This window comes from Calypte anna, chromosome 2 (genome assembly GCF_003957555.1).
Source record: "Calypte anna isolate BGI_N300 chromosome 2, bCalAnn1_v1.p, whole genome shotgun sequence".
Taxonomy (NCBI): domain Eukaryota; kingdom Metazoa; phylum Chordata; class Aves; order Apodiformes; family Trochilidae; genus Calypte; species Calypte anna.
Window position 1 is genome coordinate 41759569 of NC_044245.1, and position 21053 is coordinate 41780621.

Here is a 21053-nt window from a genome sequence, read left to right on the forward strand (position 1 = left end):
TAAATCCAGCACTGGCTATCCTAAGAACTTGCAGGTATTTTCAGATCTAATTTCCTATTCCATTTCTCATAGGTCTCTGCATGGGGTGGCTATGTTTTCATCATCAACCTTATTCCACTGCATGTGTTTGTTCTGTTGCTGATGCAGAGATACAGCAGGAGGGTCTACATTGGTAAGTGTTTGTTCATTGAACAGTCATTGGCAAATGCTGAATCATGACATGGGAAATTAATTACACTGATGTGTTTTGTATCAAGTGGGAATTAAGTAATTGCATAGCAGGTATTGTCTACAACATGGCAATAAAGATTCAAAACATACCCTTCCAAAATTTAGTATATGGAGCTGCTAACTGATTTTTGCCTTTGTAGTGCACTGAAAAGAACCCAAATAATTTGTAGAATACTTTTAATATTTTTTTAAATATGCATGTGATGTGTGTCTGAAATAATGTTTCATATTTTTGTCTTTTCCTGGTATGCCAAACAACTGCTATTTTTAAAAAGTTGTGCAGCAGAACTTATGTGAATTATTGTGATATATATGAGAAAAGACACGGCGAATTTTAATGTATATTCTCTGTAACCTAGACTAACAAATAGTGTAGGAATCTGTCCACTCCATGTAAATCCTTAAGATTTTACTGGATTAATGGGTCAGCCTTCCTTCCAGTTTCAGGAATGTATGAATAATAATCCTAGGAGACTAACATTTAATTGATCTGCTTGACATTTAAATACTCTGTAAACCGTTTTTACAGAGACTTCACCAGTTAAATCAGTTACCTATGGTGTAGGTGTGTGAGTGAAATCAGTATTAAGCAATTAGGATATTCACAGGTTTATAAGTTAGCGAAAACATTTTGACTTTCTGATGTGAAGTCTTTACAACAGATTATAATTTTAATTATCATTTTAGTAGCATTTAATCTTTTTATCTTGATATATCTGTTTTATCTTTGGGTTTTTAATTATTTTAATGCATTTTGGTGTCTGCTAGAGAAATTACTGTCCTTATGCATACAGTGGAACCATCATATACTGCAATATTTAATCAAGTTCATTTTCATATTTTTTACCAAAACTACAAATTCTGCTGTTTTGCTTTGTTGCTAATCTATTTATGTAGTTCAGAAATGGCAATTCTTTGATAGAAAGAAAGAGGGTAAGAAAAAAAGAGCTATCTAACTAATTTTTTTTTTTTTATGTTAGTACTACTTCTGTATTAACAGCTTCTTCATAACTTAAGGGGAAAGTAATTTATCTTGGTTTGCTTTTAAAATTACTGTATTTAATATTTTAATTCTCCAATTTCTACAAGTTAGACAAGACAAAATTGAATCTACTTATTATAAAATCCTGGAACAATGTGGTAACCAGAGACAATAGAGAATAAGCACTCTTGCTTTTTAAGCTTTCAATGAGCTGTGAACTCATCTGGGAAAAAAAAATACTGCAGGTTCATATAAATTAAAGGTTTGGGCAAACGTGTGTTTTGCAAATAGCAACAGTGTTTTTGAGATGTTCCTGCTTTTCAGCTGTGAGGGAGATGTACTACAGCAGAGCTGTCAGAATGAAAATGTGATGGTGCCTCTGCTGTTCCATTGCAGCTGCTGGCTCAGTTCAAGCTTCCAAGGGAAGCCTCACACACATAGAAGTCTGTACAACTCCCATTACTCTCTGGTTTCTAGGTTTGTTTAACAGATTTTTTTTTTTGTACAACAAGTAAGACTGTTCAAGCACTCCTTGAAGGAAATTAAAGTGGGCTTCACTTTTGAACTATTCAGATAGGGAGAAGAGTTAATAGAAGCTCACTGAAGTAGAGAGAGTAAAGATATTTTTGGAGTTTCTATGAAATGCAATTGCTCGTGTGTCCACAGCAGACTCATAATTCTCAAAACTACCAATGTTCAGCTGAAACTTTTGTAAAATATTGTCAGCTGACAGTAGGTAGTAAAATCTGCATCCATTATAGTATTACCAAGAATTTGTGGGGTTTTAATATCTATTATCAGTTGCTTAATTTTCTTTGAAACTAGGATGAGCCTAATTTTTTAAACAGATGAATGTTTGATTGAACATCATACCATATCTGTAGGGCACATTATCTGGTAGCACCAAGTTTTTAAAAATAGTAATGGTTTCCTGATAAACATGTTTCATATGGGTGTTCATACACCACAGAAGATGTTAATAGGACCATGATCTGATAGGGCTGACAGTGTAATTCAGAATCATTTGATCAGTAAAAGTTTCCCAGAGCATCAACTTCTTGCCAATTTAAAAATATTTCATGACTTGAGGGCAGATGAATTTATTGGCCAGGTAACTGCCGACCCAGTTGGCATCAATGATGATCATGCTACCTGTATTTGAGAGCTTAAACTGTGTGGGGTTTGAGTTTTATTTTTTGGTCTTGACAGTGGTCAGTATCTTTCATCAGATCTTAGAAGCTTAATAATTCAGAACCGGTGCTTACGACTCCAGTGTATTAGCAGCACTTGTATCTGAATGTAGAGGGTTTTACCTATACAGGAACCATTGGTACTTTTTATTAATGTACTTGTAGTTTATCATATGTTGAAAAAGAAAATTATATTTGGAAAGGTACCAATATAGGTGTAAGTCACACTTCAGAGACTTGCTAGTTTTCATTTCTGTCTGTCTGGATTTTTTTCTGTACAATTCTTAAGTTCTGCATGCTTTTAAAATATATGGTAACAAACACCTGAGATATTACAGAATTTAAAACTTGATTTCAATAATTCCTTGTTCTGTGTATTGGGTTTTATAATTTAAATCATGTGCAGGCATGTATTTATATCAACTAATATTCTAAAACTCCAGGTGATTAGTTTGTGATTAATAAAATCCAATAATTGAAATTATGAGGTCCAGTATTTGTGCTATCTGGAGAAGTTTTCCAATAAATTCTTCCTGTGTTTGCACAGTGTACAAGTAACTCAAAATTATTTGTAAAATGAGTTTGTCCACCACAAAGGTCAGAATGCTTTTGTTCTTGACCTAGTCAAAGTTACAACGAGAGTAGCTTTCAGGAATCAAATTTAACTTCTTGTTCTGGCAAAGACTGTGCACATTGGGGAATGTAAAAGAACATGGAAAATTTGTGATGATTATCACATATATGGAAGCTCCTAGAAAAATTTTGTTGCTGTGTAAATTGCAGGTTTCTTTCAACAACATATGTGAGAGCTGTTTGCAAGAAGTGGTAGTGAGAGGTGGGGGGACATAGGCATAGAAAGTATTCACAGCTGCAGGACTGGGCTTAAAAATTATGATTTACAGTGGTCTAACAAATGGGAAATGTAATGATTTATGCCAATCATTGAGCTTCCACGGGATGGCAGTGTTGTAGCACTTTCATGGTACAGTAAGTGATTTATTGTGTAGTGAATTCTTAAAATAATTAATTTCCTACAGCAAAAATGTATTTCAGTGATGTAGAAGATAATAGATCAGTAGCCAGGCCAAGTAGTGCAATACAGATGCTTGGAGGAATACACCAGTGAAGACAACTGGTTGGAAGTATCATCACAGTGATTTCTGTGACTTTTGGAAAGCATGCAGTACTCTGGGAACATAATCCTCCAGTGAGACCATACAGGTGCTACAGAAACAATACCCCTGCTAAATTATGTGCTACACAAACCTGTCCTTATGGAGGTTAGCACAAGCTGGTATGAAAACAGGGATCTCTTCATAAGATCAAGACAACAGTTTAAAAATCTGTGAGGCAGATTATTGTTGTTTGCCACTGAAGGAGCAAAACTTCATTTGAACTTCAGGCTGGGTGGTTACTTCAAATATAGCAGGACTTACAGCTGTTCAGAGGTGATATTTCTCTCTTACACTTCCCATTGCTTCACCCTGAAATACTGAGTAGTAAAACTCTGTCAAAATAAAGTATATGAATCCTGGTGTATACAGAATAATAATTCTTTTTATTAATACTATTAATGTTACTTATGTTCTTGGCCTCTACTTTTGGGATGGTTATGAGTCTCCATGGGTGATGTAGAGCCATTAATAGATATGCTTAATATTAACTCTATTGCTTTTCAGTTTTTTGGCATGCCTCTGGTCTTGTGTTTAAAAAAATGTATTAAGTGTACCTCTTTGCATTTTCTAAATAGGAAGTGGACTCTTAAAGTATTTTGCTTCCTTGAGGTCTGGTCCCTTAATTTCTCCTCATCTAGAAGGCTTCTGTTTCCACTCCCTGAGGGCTTTTTCCCAAACCCATGGCCCATGAAAACAAGAAGAGAGGAGTAAACTGTTCCCAAGCTAGAGCATCTTAGGTGGATTCTTTCCCTTGAAGGAGACAAACATTTGATGGAGAGCAACAGTACTTTGCTACTTCCTCTAAAATTTGATGCAATAGGCAAGTTTATTCTAGACAAAGGAAGAAAAACTAATTAGGATGGCAGAAATATTTAGAATGATACTGCTCTGTTTCAGTGTCACTGAAGTTGGGGGAAATATGGACTCTAGTATAGAACCAGTGGGTTTTGGAATGTGTTTATTCATTTGCTTCCCTTCTTTCTTGTCCTCCCCTGTCCTCATTTTTTGTTTTTTTTTCCTAGCATATAGCACTTTCTACATTGTGGGATTAATATTATCAATGCAGATACCTTTTGTGGGATTTCAGCCAATAAGAACAAGTGAACACATGGCAGCTGCAGGTAAGATAATTAAATGTCCGCTTCTGAACAGCCTGCTCAGCACAAGAGAACCTCATACCCTTGTGACTTTTTTTCCCTGTGCTAGAAAGAATACATACTAACAAACCAAATTGTTAAAGAAAGAGGTACAGTTTAGTGTCTATAGGGGAGTCTCCTTCTCTATGTGAGCTAATGGAGGTAAAATGCTTCTAACACTGGACCAGTTATACATTCTGATAAGCACTTATTTTACACATTGATAATCTCCACTGCTTTGCAATATAATATTGCATTCAAGCACTGTACAATTGTAACATTCCTTACTGGTAAATACAGATTATGATAAGCAGTTTGGGTTTAGAATTGAGAGGATACTGTCATTTTTCAAAGCAGGTTAAAACAAATTACATAAATTACTAATTAATTACTATTTTTAATACCGTTTTTCAATCTTGTTTGATTCTTTTTATTTCTGTAAAGTTGATTTTTCAATAGTAGTTAACAGTCAGACATCTTGATTTCTTGACAGCAGTAATCTGTTGAGACTGATATCATTAAACATATGTTCAGTTGCATACACAGTGTGATATAGTTTAGCTTGTTAGATTCCTCGGGCTTTTTATTATATGTAGTTACTTATCAAAATGTATTTGGGACAGCAATTGGAATATCATTAAAATTTACCAGTAAAATACTTTAAAAATTTAAGATTTTTTTTTAATACTCCAAATAAAATTAAAAGAGTAGAGATTATCAAAACTGCATTTTGCATCTGAAGAATTAAATGTTTAGTAAACAGAGTTTGTTTTCCTCTGGGAGTTCAGAACTAGTGAATTTCAATATTGTGCACCTCAAATATAATGTGAAATTGAAGAAAGACCTTGCACTTGGGTTGTTTTCATCTGCTGCCAGCTACCAGTGATTTTTCATTTTTGAATGGAATATTCATTGGATTGATCTGATTTTCTATGTTGAAATGAATAACAACAGAATAATTGTGTCCAGGTTCTGGTTTAGTGTTGAACTCTGAACAGCTTTTTTGAAAGTATTGGGTGCTTACCCTGTGATTTCTGGTATTTCAGTGTTAGCTTTATGTAGTTCAGTTGTCTGTATCATGTTATGCTTGTCTTGTCTGTTTGGGGGTTTTTTTCTTTCATTAAATCATCCTGGTTTTTTCAGTATCTTAATTTCCACATATTTGTATATTAACTTTGTTCTGTGTTGCCTGGGGTCTGTGTCTTCATTTTTCATTTAGTCTAGCAATGTTAACCTGTGTTTTTGTCATAATCTAGTTTTCAGGTGGTTCTCTTCCTTACCCCCCACGTCAGTTAGTGAGCAAAGAGATGGGGGTGTGTATTTGAGTTCTTGATATAATAAGCAAATACTGTTTTGGAAAATATATTCTCTCATTGCAAGATCAAATCATCCCTGTGAAGTGTTTAAGGCCATTTGTCAGAAAGTGATGTTATGCTGGTTTTTAAGATTTAAGAGTGTACTTTAGATTTATTTTTCTGATTGAAATATAGCCAAAGTATACCAATTGATATAAGAGCTGTTACTGCTTTTGAATATTTACACAAAAAAATTTCATCTTCCTTCAGGTGTTTTTGCACTGCTGCAGGCATATGCATTTTTGCAGTATCTGAGAGACAGATTAACAAAGCAAGAATTTCAGACATTGTTCTTCTTGGGTGTCTCACTAGCTGCTGGTATGGTATTCCTGAGTGTCATCTATTTGACGTACACAGGTAAATAAATGTGAAACTACTTTACCTTTGGAGCAGGAAAACCAGATGACCTGCATTGGGTTTACTCTGAAGTAGTTGTTAGCAATACTACAGCAAACCAGTGTCCATGTTGGTTTGTATTTCTGGGTGGTGGAATCCACTGGGCTTTCTGGGCTGCAAAAAACAAACTTTGTTGCATTGTTTCATTATTTTGCATTTATCTGCAATCCACATGATGATATAAGAAGTCAGAATGGTTGAGGAACATAACTATGACCGATGCATATTATGAAGGTATAGCTAACCTATTCTGAGTAGAATTGATAGGTCAGGGCACCTTCCAAAATACTTGGATCTGATTTCTGTATGACTGAAATTAATATAAGTTCTGCTTTACTTCTGTGGTTCATCCTCCAGTATTGAAGGTAGTTCCACTCAGTCTCCCAACAACAAGCTTCTCTTCCCTAGGCTGACATCCCCAGATGCCTCACCACTGTCTTCTATGATATACTTCCTTGGTGATCTAGTACCATACTTCCTTCCCCTGATAAAGAAAAAGGAGTCTTATTTTCCTGCTACATATGTGTTACCCATGCAAAAATTGACTTAAAAATTGGTTTAAATTACAGGGTCTTCAATATTATCCCACAAATATAGTTCTTGTTTGTCAGACCTTTATTTTAGAAAAAAACCAAAACACTTTCCTGATATATAACTTGATTTTATTTTAACTGATTTGTTTTACTTCATTTTAGCAGTGTTTCTGGCGAAAATTACTATTGCCTTGGTTGTTTAACATTTTGTACTGGTTAGTAGCAGTTTTAATTTTTGTTAATTATGATACCATTATTCCAAAAGCAAGCTTACCATCTACTTGTTTTAAAGTCTTTTAAAATCAGAGGTTTTATGATTTACTTTTCAGTACCTACAAGCAGGTCCTGCCAATACTTAGCAAAAATTTTCAGACTGGCTTATCAAAAGAAAGCTCTTCTTTTAATATTAATGTGCAGCAAAATATGTCTTCTGTTGCATTTCTTAGGAAGTGTTGATTTCTACTTCAGAAATTCACCAACCATGCTTCAGTAGGTAGAACAAACCTCATTCCCTCAGCCTCTGATATGATGTGCAATCTGGGCCCCTGACCATCTCACAGCACTCTGATCCCCCCCTCTCTTATTAATCCTCCTGCAGAAGAGTGCCCAAATCTGGACCCTCTTTTCCCAGGTGCAGCACCTGGAAGAAGGTGTTTAGGTTCTAGATTGACATCCTGCCTGCCATAAGGTGTGTCAGCCACTCTTCTCAGTGTAGTATGGTTCAGTTTTGGTCTCTTTACCAGCCACCAGCTGGACCCCAATCCACTGAGCAGTGCTTTGAGCTCATCCAGCCCATTCTTCCTCAGTTTATAAATAAGAAATTAGGACAGTGGTTCCAAAAGCTTTTACTCATGTCTTTCACAAAGCTGTGTTCTATGATCTTTGCAGGGACTCAGATTACTGTTCTGTAGTTTCCTGTATACTCCCACTTGCTTTTCCTAGAGGTGTAGCTTTAGTCATTTTCTAGGCACCAGGTCCCTGTCACCCTGATGAAGATGGTGGGTGGTTACCCTGTTGCCCAACTCTTTCAGCACCCTCAGTGAATGTCATCTGATCTCATGTTTTGGATACATCCAGAGAAAACCATAACCAGCAGTTCCCCATCTGCTGGCAGCTCCTTCTTCTTGTGTATGCCATGGTATGGGAGCCAGCTTTGCATCCAAAGACTGAAGGGGTAAAAAGCATTAAAATGTAAAGGATTAAGGACAGTATTTACATGTCTGAACTGTGTATTAAACTTTAGTCAAATTATGCTAGTGATAAATAACAGGTAGAAGGCTTATGGTGTCATGAACAAAGACTTGGGTAATAAATAAAGGATTTAACTTTCTCTTATCTCAGCTTTTCTGTCATCTGTCTTCAGAGGGAGCTGAAACAGTTGCAAGGAAAGTGAAAGTAACTTTTACGAAAAATCCTACTAATACCTTTTAATAATAATTTTTATCTTTTGTGTGATAATCATGCTGTTGTTTTTCATCTTACAAAATTCAAGAATTAAAAGTCTTTGCTTTAAAAAAAAAAATATGGAAAGCTTATCAACAAGTCTTGTAACAGTTCTCTATTCTATTCCACATGTAGCTCCATCAACAGAGAAACAATAGTGAATTGGTGTTTCATTGAGTATTAATTTTTTTGGCTATAAGTTCTTCCCACTTTCTTGCTCAGGCTTTTCAGAAAAACTAAATTTCTTGTAATTTATATTTTCTTATACTTCTTCACAGACTATAGGTTGCTATTTGTCATATTCTTTGAAAAATACTATATTTATTATTGCATTGCTTTGACTTCTAGAGTTATTCATGTCTTGATACTCAACAAGTACAATGTGATCTTTTAAGAGTGTTCTTTTGAAACAGCTTCATGGTTGGTAGACTTTATAGCCTGCCTAATGCAGGAGGTCAGATTCACATATATTACAAGTTCAGTGAAATTTCTTTCATTTTGTGCTACAATTTGAGGGAGTAGAAAAATTACTATATTTGAATATCTTAAGCAGAAAAAGGTTTTTTTAACTTTTTTTCCTTTTATCTTTTTCAGGTTATATTGCTCCGTGGAGTGGCAGATTTTATTCATTGTGGGACACTGGGTAAGTAAGGATAAAGAATATAAGGATTTAGATATTAGTAGTGTTCTACAGAAAACTAAAGCTTTTGCTCTGCTCATCCACAAGTACATTCAATCAGGGAGAATATAGTGGACTTTGTTCAGTTATCTAAAGAGAGCATTTATAGTTAACTGCTTCATGATCTTTGTGACCATTTCACTAGTATGTCTATTAAATTTCTTGCTTCTTTGGAAGTCTGATTATGTAATGGTATGTTTTTCTATATGGAATTGTAGTTGTTTTCAGCACAGAATAACCAAAAGCTGTAACAACACTTGAGGACACATTTAAAAATGACTAAGAGCCTTAATCTTAACACTATTTTCATTGCTCAACGTTGCACAAAATCACAAATGTGTTGTACTTATCATCTTGCATGTTGCCTGTTAATTATGTTCATACATTGGTTTTGTGCACACAGATGTCTACTGTGAACAAGTCTGGTTTATTAATGTGTGTTTTCATGGGTAAAACCCCGTGTAAGTTAATCTTTTGTTTTAATTAACCTTTAAAAAAATCAATGATGGATTCTTTAGTCAGCCAGTAGAAGAGGAATAAAGCTGAAGATTTTTCTCAGATAAATGTATTTAAAGTGAAATGCAATTGGTAGATTTTTTTGTTTGTTTTGTTTTGTTTTTTTAAGATTAAAAGCAGAGGTAGGAAACATGAAACTTTTACAGTTCATGTTTTTTCAGGCTCTGAAGTCCAGTCAGTACAGGATTCTGTAGCAGCTCAAATAGGTGTCAGCCTCAGATGAAGAACTTAGAGGTGTTCTTCTTCATCTATAAATTAAGCGATCTATATGTATACAAAGCATTAAACTTTGGAGGGCTTGTCTACATTAGAAAATCATGTGCTGAAACAAACAGTGCAGTTTTGAATGAGAACTAGATCTCAGTGAATAAAAGGAGATATGATTGATGCCTCAAGTAGCACCCCGGGCTAGGTAGGTATGTATAGCTGTCTTCAGTATAGAACACAGTTTTGTCCTTGTCTGCATTAAGTGTTTGACATGTTGTTCAGCTGGCATGCATTTCCAGGGGTAGACAAAGCTTTGGGTTTTTTCAGCATCTAAAAGAACATGGGGACATCAATAGCTGGTCTGGTATTTAATACTGTAACTTTCTGTACTAAGAAAATAAAGGTATTCTGAGTACAGGAAAGTTTTCAGAAATAGTGTTGAAAATCTAGGAGGCTTGCTGGCTTGGATGATTATCTGTTCAAAATGTAATGTTTGGGCTCCAATAATTGTGTTTTCATTTTGGTGAATTTGGCTTCATGGTTAGCCATAACAAAGCAAAACATCCATATTTTTCATTATTTTAATTCGTATGGAAGTAACCCTTTATATTGGTGTTTTAAATAACTCTGTACACCAAATAATTCCTAAATACAGTAAGACCTGGGGACTTTTTTGGTATAAAAGTTTCTTCTACTGGATAGGGCACTTACCATTTTAAATTTAAATGCTTCCTTTGAAATGATTTTCAGAATTCCTAATGTTTACAAGTTTTATTAATTTTATCTTTTCAAAATAATTTGAACTGAATTTTTTTTAAAAAAGGTATGCGAAAATTCACATCCCGATCATTGCCTCTGTGTCTGAGCATCAGCCTACAACATGGGTTTCCTTCTTTTTTGATCTGCATATTCTCGTGTGTACTTTCCCAGCAGGGCTGTGGTTCTGTATCAAAAACATCAATGATGAAAGAGTCTTTGGTAAGAGAAAATATTTTAAACTTGTTTTGAAAAAAACTTGCCTTCAACTTGATACTATTTTGTTTTGTTTGCTTAAAGCTGGTATAGGGCTTGTTCTAAAAAAGTGTTTAAAAGTGATGTGTTTAAAGATGATCAGGGAAAGTTGCCTGCACCCAGCAGTATTTAAAGCCACGTAGAAAAACGCAGAGGTTGGTGAAGTGGTGACAGTGTCATCCCAAGAGGTGGGGTTGAATTATTTGTCACCATGGTTCTGGTCTGAAGTTTCGTGCTCCTCAACATGTCTGATGTTGCAAACCGGTGCCTTGGGGTGCAGCTCAGGTCCCTACCTTGCAGCCTGCAAACTTTCCCTGGATGCCTGGCACTAGTCCCATCACAGCTGATGATTCAAATTGCCTTTCCAGATTTTCTGCTATTTTAGTGAACTGAATCATTTTCTGTGGAACAAGTGCTAGAAAAGACACAAAAGCCTAACTAAGTGGAGGTGTAGGATCTTCCTGTGTGACAACAAGTTGTTTATTTATACAAAGCTGTACTATGAAAGCAGATTTTTAAGATTATGAATGAGGCTTACAAGGATGTAATTTGAAGTTGTAGCCTTTTACGGAGCAGTGAAGATCATTCAGGGACAGGAGGCTTCTGACTAACAAAGCAGCCTCTCGTGATTACCTAAGAGGTGCGTAGGCAACAGGAACATTTACTGTGTTAAATCCAGTGACTCTGGGGGTATTCTGTGCTCTGCAGATTACAAGACCAGTGCTGGGTAACTCACTTTCAGCCACCTACTGCTCCATCCTCCATTTTAGAGTTTAAAACTTGGAGAGGGTATTTAGGTTGGACATGAGTAAAAAAATTCCTTCCTGTGAGGGTGGTGAGACACTGGAACAAGTTGACCAGGGAAGATGTGGCTGCCCTCTGCCTGGAAGTGTTCAGGGCCAGGCTGGATGGGGCCTTGAGCAACCTGACCAGGGAGGTGTCCCTGCCCATGGCAGGGGGGTTGGAACTGGATGAGCTTTAAGGTCCCCTCCAACCCAAACCATTCTCTGGTTCTGTAAGTCTGCATAAAGAAGACCTGTGAGTGGGAATGGAAAAGCCATAATTACTTCACTAGAAAGTAAAACATTTATGTAATGTAATCTGATAAATCGATGTCCCTTCATCATTTCCTTGGTAATTCTTTAATTAAAGTGTATTGTTGAACTCTAGCAAACAAGGAATAACCACTATTACTTGAACAATAGCTGTTCCTAACCATTTTGGGTTTTCTAAGAAAAGTGTTCTGACTGTTCCTTACTATTCTGAAAATCCTGATTTGTTTTTTGGGAGGGGGAAGTGGAGATAATACTGTTCAGGAAAGCTCGCTTCAGAATAGGCTTACAACATCATATTATTTATCTGTCTGGAGTTGTAATGTAGACAAGCCCCCAGGCTCTCCTTAGACATCTCTAACTTAAAATTTTATATTCACATTAAATTTTAATGCTTTCTTTTGCTTTTTCAGTTTTGGTAACTTGTTAGGTCTAGGGCAGTTTCACCTTTTTAATCAAGTGAAGCCATCTATTATTCACTAGCAATTTTGGTATGCGCAACTAAATTCAACTAATAATGTACCTTTTGATACACTGTTAATGAACATGAAAATGGGGTTATGCTATTGTTAGAAGTCATCAAGATGAACTTCAGGAAAGGGTTGAGGGATAAAAGGGATAAGTGTTAATCAAACTGTATCTCTGCAATTCAAAAAGCAATGAAATGCAAGATGCACACTGCAGTCTTGATATACACAGAGGCTCAATCCACTTCCAGAAGTTGTTCTATGGAGAGCGTATATACAGCAGTCAGAGCAAGTGTTACTTTGTAAATGTCATCAGGAGATTTGTTTCTTTGCAGTTGCTCTGTATGCAATCAGCGCTGTGTACTTTGCCGGTGTGATGGTTCGGCTGATGCTCACTTTGACGCCGGTGGTCTGTATGCTCTCTGCAATTGCTTTCTCCAATGTCTTTGAGCGTTATTTGGGTGACGATATGAAGAGGGAAAATCCACCAGTAGAGGACAGCAGTGATGAAGATGACAAAAGGAACCCTGGCAACCTGTATGATAAGGTGAGGTAGCAAAAATTAAAAAGTCAGGAAACAGCTTAATTTTAGTATTACTTTTTATTTTTTTGGTCCGAATATTTTAAATGCCACTAGAGGTCTGAATCACACTAGCATTTATAGTTAGAACAGCTGTTCTTCTCTAGTAATGTGTAACTGATGTCCTGAAAAAATTGGTGTAGCAGTGTGGTTCCTACCAGCTTGATTGGTGTTGAGTCTTTAACCTATAGGAAAGCATACAGTGTTGGCTTGGCTTTCTATAGAAGCAATGGCAGACAGCTGCTCACTTTCCTTAGCTCCTTGCAGCAGTTGCATTGTTTTTCCTCTAAGACATGGTAAAATTTTAGAATAATGCATTTTATGAAAGAGTATTCCTGTTCATGAACTTGTATGCTTACTTCATCTTGAAGAAAACTATCTTAGATAATAAATTTCTTTATCTCTTAGGCATTGTTATGCTGACACTGCCCATGCATCATCCATGCATTTGCTGCTTTTCCTCACAGCCTTTTTTTTTTCCACCCTTTTATTTAATTAGAGCATCTTTGTACTGAGCCAAACCCAGGAAGTCATATATTGGTCCTCTTGTAATAGGTTTTTTTTCTTTGGAAGGAGGCTTTCAAGGAATCATCCATTTTTAGGAGTTGCTGAATGGTCAAAATATTCTTGTGCATGCTTAATTAATTTATGGTACAACTTGGTGTAGCTTTTTAGTATCTTGTAGCATTTTTGGGGGTGCATGTGAAGAAAAGACATTGGTTCCATTGTCAGGAGCAATAAAAGTTGCCATAACACTTGTATTTGTGTTTGTTTAGGCAGGCAAAGTGAGAAAACATGTATCTGAACAGGAAAAAACAGAAGAAGGTCTGGGTCCCAATATCAAAAACATTGTTACTATGCTGATGCTGATGTTATTGATGATGTTTGCTGTCCACTGTACCTGGGTAACAAGCAATGCCTACTCCAGCCCCAGTGTTGTTCTAGCTTCCTATAACCATGATGGGTAAGTAAGGTCTGAAAATAATTAAAGAGCAGAAGCCTACCTGTTGCATTGCCAATTTGCTTTACCTTCTTTTAATCCCCACTTAATACATAAAGGCATAATTGTCACCTGAGTAAAAAATTCTTAATATTTTATTATTCAAAAAGATACAACATTTTCTGGAATATTTAATGGAAATACTTAAGGATGATCCTATCCAAAGCCAATAATGATGATAGCTATAAACAAGAAAGTTTTTGAGTCAATTGGGAATGCTTGTTTATGAATATATATTCAACTGGAAATGCATTTCTTTACATTCTGGATAGCAGCTCAGCTTTCTCATTCAGCCATCACATTCAAACTTATGACTGGTGATTGCACCCCTCAGAGGGAGCTGAGCTTGTAAGAAAACCCTTATTTGTGAGCCCAGATTTCTCACGTTGCAGTTAATTGGTTGCTATTACTTGTACCAGTGTGAATCAAGTGAACTCTGTTTCCCAGCACTCGGAATATCTTGGATGACTTCAGAGAAGCCTACTACTGGCTGAGGCAGAACACAGATGAGCACGCCAGAGTGATGTCTTGGTGGGACTATGGTTATCAGATAGCAGGAATGGCCAACAGGACAACCCTGGTTGATAACAATACTTGGAACAACAGCCACATAGCCCTGGTAAGGGATGGCAATTCTCTATAGAGCAGAAACACCAAAATGTTTATACTGCTGTCAAGTAGGAAATTTTCAGCATCTGTTGATAGAGAGCTTGATATTAAGGAAAACTTCCTTAGGACAAGAAGCACAGAGGTGGAAGGAATGTATTTTTTGCATTTATTGGAACGTAAGGATAAAGAGTTTGGGGACTAGTGATCAATTTTGCTTTCAGAGTTTGCATTTTGTTTACTTGGAGTTTCCAGAACTTCCATTTCAGCTTCTCTTCTTTTCTTCATAGGAGGATAGACAAAAATCTAGTGTAATTATTCCCCTTGTGATTTAGTACTATGACAGCTATGACTTGGTACCAGTGCTTCACTGGCACTGTCCAGATAAGAACTGCTTCGGTCCAGCAGTGTCTTTGCTGACTGGATCTTTGAATGGCATGTGAAAAATACCCTCACAAAACCAAGTTTTCAGACATCTTGGGAATTAGAGAAAGTTTATGAAGAGCAAAGGAAGCATTGCAGATTTGGTGCAATTCTCTCCTCAAAATCACAGTTAAATGAAACATTGGTATTTTAAAATCCTTTCATTTCTGAAGGGTAAGTTTAAGCTTTGTGAATGCACTTAAAAGCAGGGTCTTAGCACTGTCTGTGGTTATAGGGCACTTTGGGCAACTGTTTTCAGAACCAAAGGAATGCTCTGTCTTGTAGCTGGGTCTGCAGTGTTACTGGGTGCTGTGTAATGCCTCCTCACCAGTCATCACTCAGTGGCTGTTTCTTCCCAGAATACCTGTGTCATGCTACCTGAGAAGAATGGGGGAAAGGCTAGAGAAACATCTTAGGGTAGTTTCTTTTCCTGTGTCTGGTAGCTACTACAGCAGTTGAACCAGACAAGCAGTGTTCAAAATCAACAAATTAATCAATCTCTGCCTTAACTGTACAAAATCCTAAAAAAAAAATAAATCTGTTGGGGTGGGGAATCACACAGGTTCATTTTACAGGGATGGGGAACTCGGATGAGCTGAAGCCAAGCTTAAGCTTGTGAATTTGTGCTGTTGGTGCTAATACCAGTCAGCAAGCCTTCCCATGTAGTCCGAGGCACTTTTATTTTGGTTGCTGAGCTGACAGCATCAGTGTGTTTTTATGGAGGTTGAACTCGGGTAGCACACCTCCACCACCAGATTCCTGCAGGACATGATGTATCATGGGAATAGAGACCATGGAAGGCATTTGTATTGCATAAGTGCAGTAGCCATCCACATTACAGCAATTAGCAAAGATGGTTTTTAATAAAGAATGTTCTACAGTCTGACTGCTGGCACTGTCAGGTTACATTTTGGAATGAATGCTCCATAAAGGGGGGACCCAAGCAATAAATGCCTGTTGGGGTGAATATCTGAACTTCTGCTATAAATGAGGCATGCCCTGGAGACACATCCAGATGACTTCCTCCTGCACAGAGGTGGAAATCTGCCAAGTAACTGCACATTGATTAGGATCGTGGCCAAGGAACTGAGATTCTCAGTCTTTATGACAGATTGCAGCCTACGCTGAGCATTTTCTAATTACATTCTTAACTGAATGTTACCAATTTAGATGCAATATTATTTTTATTGCAGTTACTCCATTTTACTACAGTGATCCACTGTTATGTCTTAAGCACAAGAACTGCAACAGCAGGAAAAAAAAGAAAACGTACTAAGCTGAATGCCAGTTACTGACCTAAGCGAATTGTTTAGATGTGGGAAGTCACCAGTATGGAATAGGTTCTGGATAAAGCTTTAGAAAGTTCTTCAAGGTCAAAACTATGTTATGACTTTAGCTCAAGGGTGTCTCTGCTCTGACATCTGTGCATGAACTTGCCTTGAATTCAACACTGAGGATGCCTGTATGCTACTGGCTGGTATGCAGCAGCACGACTGCTTCCTTAGCGAGGGACAGAGATCCAGATAAAAAGACCCCAAAGAAATTTCTAATGTTTCACATAATTTATTCACTTGGGTCTAAAGCTTTGAAAATAATTTGTAGTTAGGTATTTTCTGCAGCATTTGAGTTTTTGGCCTTACAGCCATGAGGTGAAAAATCTGTATGTGCCACAAAGGAAAGCTCCTTATTGTTGTATTTGATACGCAAAACACTGACTTGAGCAGGCAAGCACTCCTCTTACAGGGGAAGGACTGTTTGGTTTAGGTTGGGCTTTTGAGTTTCTAAATAGACATTAATAATGAGTTTCCTTTATCTAGAACAGAAGTGTGGGCTTCTGTAGGCAGGTGTGTATTCTTGGGCTTTGGTCTGGCTGGTTATTGCTGTGTTTCAAAGGCAATCATGCAGGTACTTAAAATACTTTTATATGATGCAGGTGGGAAAGGCAATGTCATCAAATGAGTCAGCAGCATATGAGATCATGAGAAGCCTGGATGTGGATTATGTTCTGATTATATTTGGTGGGGTGATTGGCTACTCTGGTGATGATATTAATAAGTTCTTGTGGATGGTGAGAATAGCAGAGGGGGAACATCCCAAAGATATTCGGGTAAGTGGAAACACACGCAGGAAAACTGTTCTTGACTGAACACTGAGTTTCTGCATGCTCGTTATGTGTGTGTTAAGATTTTATTCGTGGAGGGAAATCTCTACTGCTTACTCCAATTTTATTTGAAAAAAATGTGTTACGAGTTCTTTTCCTAGTAAGAGTGCAGAGGCCTGTAGCCCAGTTTTTCCCAATATTCATGGTTTTGACAGGTCTGTAACCTCACAAGTTTTTCACTTTTTTTTTTCCTTGGCATGATACTAAAAGTACAGGATGCCTCTTGTAATTCTGCTGTGTGTTTCTCACTGTGCACTATCATACTTTACTTCAAAAAAGGGGTGTCCAGACTGCTTAAATGGTTGCCATTACAAGTTTTTTTTCAAATTCTGTAATCACAGAAGACAAGTTGAAGTGTTAATATTGACTTAACGTCGAGTTTAAGTTACTCAAACATCTCAGGGATTGCAGAAGTCTGGAGTAATATTTGATTAAGCCGAGCAAAAAAACTTGTAGATATTGAGCACATACTGAGCACCAGCTTAAGGGGGTATCCTGTGTTTATAGTTTCATCTTTTACTGGTGATGAAAATCGCAGTAATTTTTTGTTTAAATACTGCAGATATATTAAGCTTATGGTGTTAACAGTGCAGACCTGGTATATTAACAATGCAGTGTTTTTCACCTTTCTGAAGTATAATTTTGATAGATTTACAACTAACTTTTACATTTTGAGATAATTTTTCCAGTAACTACTTGTGTAGAAGGGAATGTGAATGTGAAATGACCTTAAATAGGAGTTTAGTTTTTGACTCTATGTATCTTCTTTTCTTTTTAAAGGAAAGTGATTACTTTACTCCTCAGGGAGAATTCCGGGTAGACAAGGCAGGTTCCCCAACTTTGCTGAACTGCTTGATGTACAAAATGTCCTATTACAGATTTGGAGAGATGCAGGTTAGTGCTACAACTTCTAATGAATCTTAACTGAAAAACGAGAATACAAATGTTATTTTGATGTATTTTCCAGCTTTTAGATTGTGAGTTTTAGTAGCAGAATCAGAGGTAAGAGTTAGCTATACAAATTAACACACAAGCTGGCATGGTCTGTTGTATCTAACCTTTAGAACAAAGCATTTCTGCTGCTACCCTACACTTGTGCTTTGCTTTCTACTGTCCTTCACATTGCCTCAGATAAGCACCTTAATTCCACTTCGCAGTGTGCTTGCTGAAACAGTAACTGGTACATTGTGGAGAGCCTCGGGATTTTTTATTTTTTGCAATAACATAAAAGCAGAACTGTTAATTGACTAATTAATATCTGTCAGAAACTGATTTCTATCCAAGTCACATCAGGGTATTAAATCAGACTACACTTACATAATTAGGCCATAATTCACAGAGAGTGTTGTCACTCCCCCTTGGGATCACCAAGCATATATAGTGTGTAGCTGTGTCTGCCTTGTTTGCCTTTTTCTTTCCCGTTCTTCCCCCCCCTGCACCCTGCCTTGCCATGGGCCCTTCATACTGATGTGTCAGCCCAAGAATCCTCTATTCAGCTAAAACTGATCTTATTTGTAACCTGATCAAATTTAACTGCTAAATAATGAACTGCTTCCTATTTGGATGGAAAACCACAAGAGTACAAATTACTGCATTACAGAAGAGAAGGCACAAGGGAGCAGCTTTGCTAAAAATCCACCACGGGCTTCCACACCTCAGACTTTCACTGGAGTGATTTCATCTCTGAATGTAGACATGGGATTTCTGCTAAGACATGGAAGTGGTGTCTCCTGCAACAGCTGCGGGAGTATGAGTTTGTGTCCATCTTAACTGTAAAATAAACAGGGGTTTTCTGTGTAATAGTAACCCGTGCAAGAGAAGTGTTTGTCCCTTGACTAGACAGCTGAAACCACTGCCTTTTGGTATGAAGTACCACGGTTTGCAGTGATGTGTGTTTTGGGTTTTATCTCAAATTAATGTGCAAATTTTAATTTTTTTATAGCTGGACTTTCGGACACCCCCAGGATTCGATCGTACACGCAATGCTGAGATAGGCAACAAAGACATTAAATTCAAACACCTGGAGGAAGCCTTTACCTCAGAGCACTGGCTTGTTAGAATATACAAGGTGAAACAACTAGACAACAGAGAGACACTGGATCATAAACCTAGAGTCACCAACATTGTACCAAAACAGAAGTATTTGTCAAAGAAGGTGGGTTCCCAGTGAAGTAATGGGGAGGGGGTCAGGAGATGGCATTTTTAACAGTGGATCACATAGCTGGTGAATTATGTATTTCCACGAGCCAGAATGTTATGGATACTCTTCATGTTAGTGTCCAATATCAGACCTGCCTGCTGGTAATAATTGTTAATTTACTGTCTGCTTAACTTAAAAGCATGTGAAGACACAAGGCTAGATTTTTTTTAGGCAGAATGCTAACTGGAAATAGAGTGTGTCACTGGCTGTTACAACTCTTCATGTAACTGGAAGCATAATCTCTCAAGTACATCAATTCATGTTTCAGTAACTATGGCTCACTAAGTAAATACTGTGGAAGTTGCTTTCTGACTTTGTTTGGAAGTAGTGATGCCTAGAAGTTTAAAAATGGCAATTTTGTATGAAATAAATTAAATATCAAACTTTTGTTGACGGAACTTTAGTGTCTGGCTGCTTACTGTTTGAAGTCATCTTCATGGTTTTAAGTGTTAGCCATGGTGTGCTACTTCAGCCATTTAAGAAAGATGTGTTACCAGGGGAGGTGGGGAGACTTTTAGCAGCCCTCTCCTTCACAGCATCTGTTTTCTCTATATTCAGATGCATGTTGTAGAAGGGAGTCCAGAATCTTGTCAGAAACAAATGTGTAACAAACAAAATCAGTATAGGCAGTAAATGTGCACTGCAATGTGGAAATACAAGTAAAGAATGTTAGAGGGGGAAGAGGCTCATCTTTTTGATTTGATGGAATTGGCTAAAATAAGCTATTTGGGAGTTGCCACTGAAGCTAGGCTTACCTTGAAAGCAAATTATAAACTTTACTGTGCCCCTTATACTCTTAAAAGTGTAATTTTTTTATCTTAAGTGACAAGCAGGGTTGTAGTTATCAGTAATAGATGCATTAGCCCCACTTAAGCAGTGGATGTGTCTGTTCTGTCTAAAAACAGGGTAAAATGGAAGTTAATGCAAATTGGGATCCATCAACAACTCTTGCAGTACAGACAGGCTCCACTTCTCATTAAGAACTCAGAGAACCAGCAAAGAGCAGGGGGCAATTTACTAAACCAGAATTTCTGACATGAATTCTTGGTAGCCACAGGTTTTCAGTATTTGCTTCCTCTCTGGGAATTCAGTCCATCTCCTACCACTCTTCTGTGTTAGGAATGACATTCCTCAAGCTTAAGAGACAAAACATGTCTGAGTATTACCTGCTAGTTCAGCATTATCTCACTTTATAACACTACTATTGTTATTAAAAACCTAAAAGTTGCATTTAATTGACATAATAGAACCTGCTGATAAGCACAGCAAACTTCAGAAGTCTGGGAGCTGCCTGCTTTCTCATTTGTAGCAGGCACGTTGAATGGACAATTCTACCTGCCATGAGCTAACTAGATTTTTGCAAGTTTGAAGTTAGTTTTACCAAATATTAACATTAATTCTTCCCCGTTAATACCTTAAAAAAATAAATCTAAAATATGCTGATAAAGACAAATGAGCAGTAAGTGCTAAGTAGCCTACAGAACTGTAGCAGAGGACCAGAGACTAAAATGTGATTATTCAGTTTTTCTCTTATTTTTGAAATTGCTGCTTTGAGCAAATATTACTGCCTGTCATCTTGCAACCTTCCAAGGGAACCGAGTTGTCCAAAAGCAGGAAGAAGGTATTTCCAAACTAAATGAATGCTCTGCACCACTTCTGCTCTCCAGGCATACGAGAGCTTTATCCTGTTGGTTAATTATTAATTCTGCC

General features: G+C 37.1%; 1 protein-coding gene across 1 annotated transcript in view; it reads left to right on the forward strand.

Moving 5' to 3' along the window:
• Positions 1-21053, forward strand: part of STT3B (STT3 oligosaccharyltransferase complex catalytic subunit B) — a 52980-nt gene that overhangs the window by 29957 nt on the left and 1970 nt on the right. Inside the window, exons 5-15 of the mRNA XM_030444943.1 lie at positions 73-172; positions 4601-4699; positions 6280-6426; positions 9036-9084; positions 10667-10821; positions 12709-12920; positions 13730-13917; positions 14401-14572; positions 16916-17089; positions 17924-18037; positions 19086-19298. Coding sequence (XP_030300803.1) covers positions 73-172; positions 4601-4699; positions 6280-6426; positions 9036-9084; positions 10667-10821; positions 12709-12920; positions 13730-13917; positions 14401-14572; positions 16916-17089; positions 17924-18037; positions 19086-19298 — 1623 coding nt within the window. The remainder of the gene's footprint in view (positions 1-72; positions 173-4600; positions 4700-6279; positions 6427-9035; positions 9085-10666; positions 10822-12708; positions 12921-13729; positions 13918-14400; positions 14573-16915; positions 17090-17923; positions 18038-19085; positions 19299-21053) is intronic.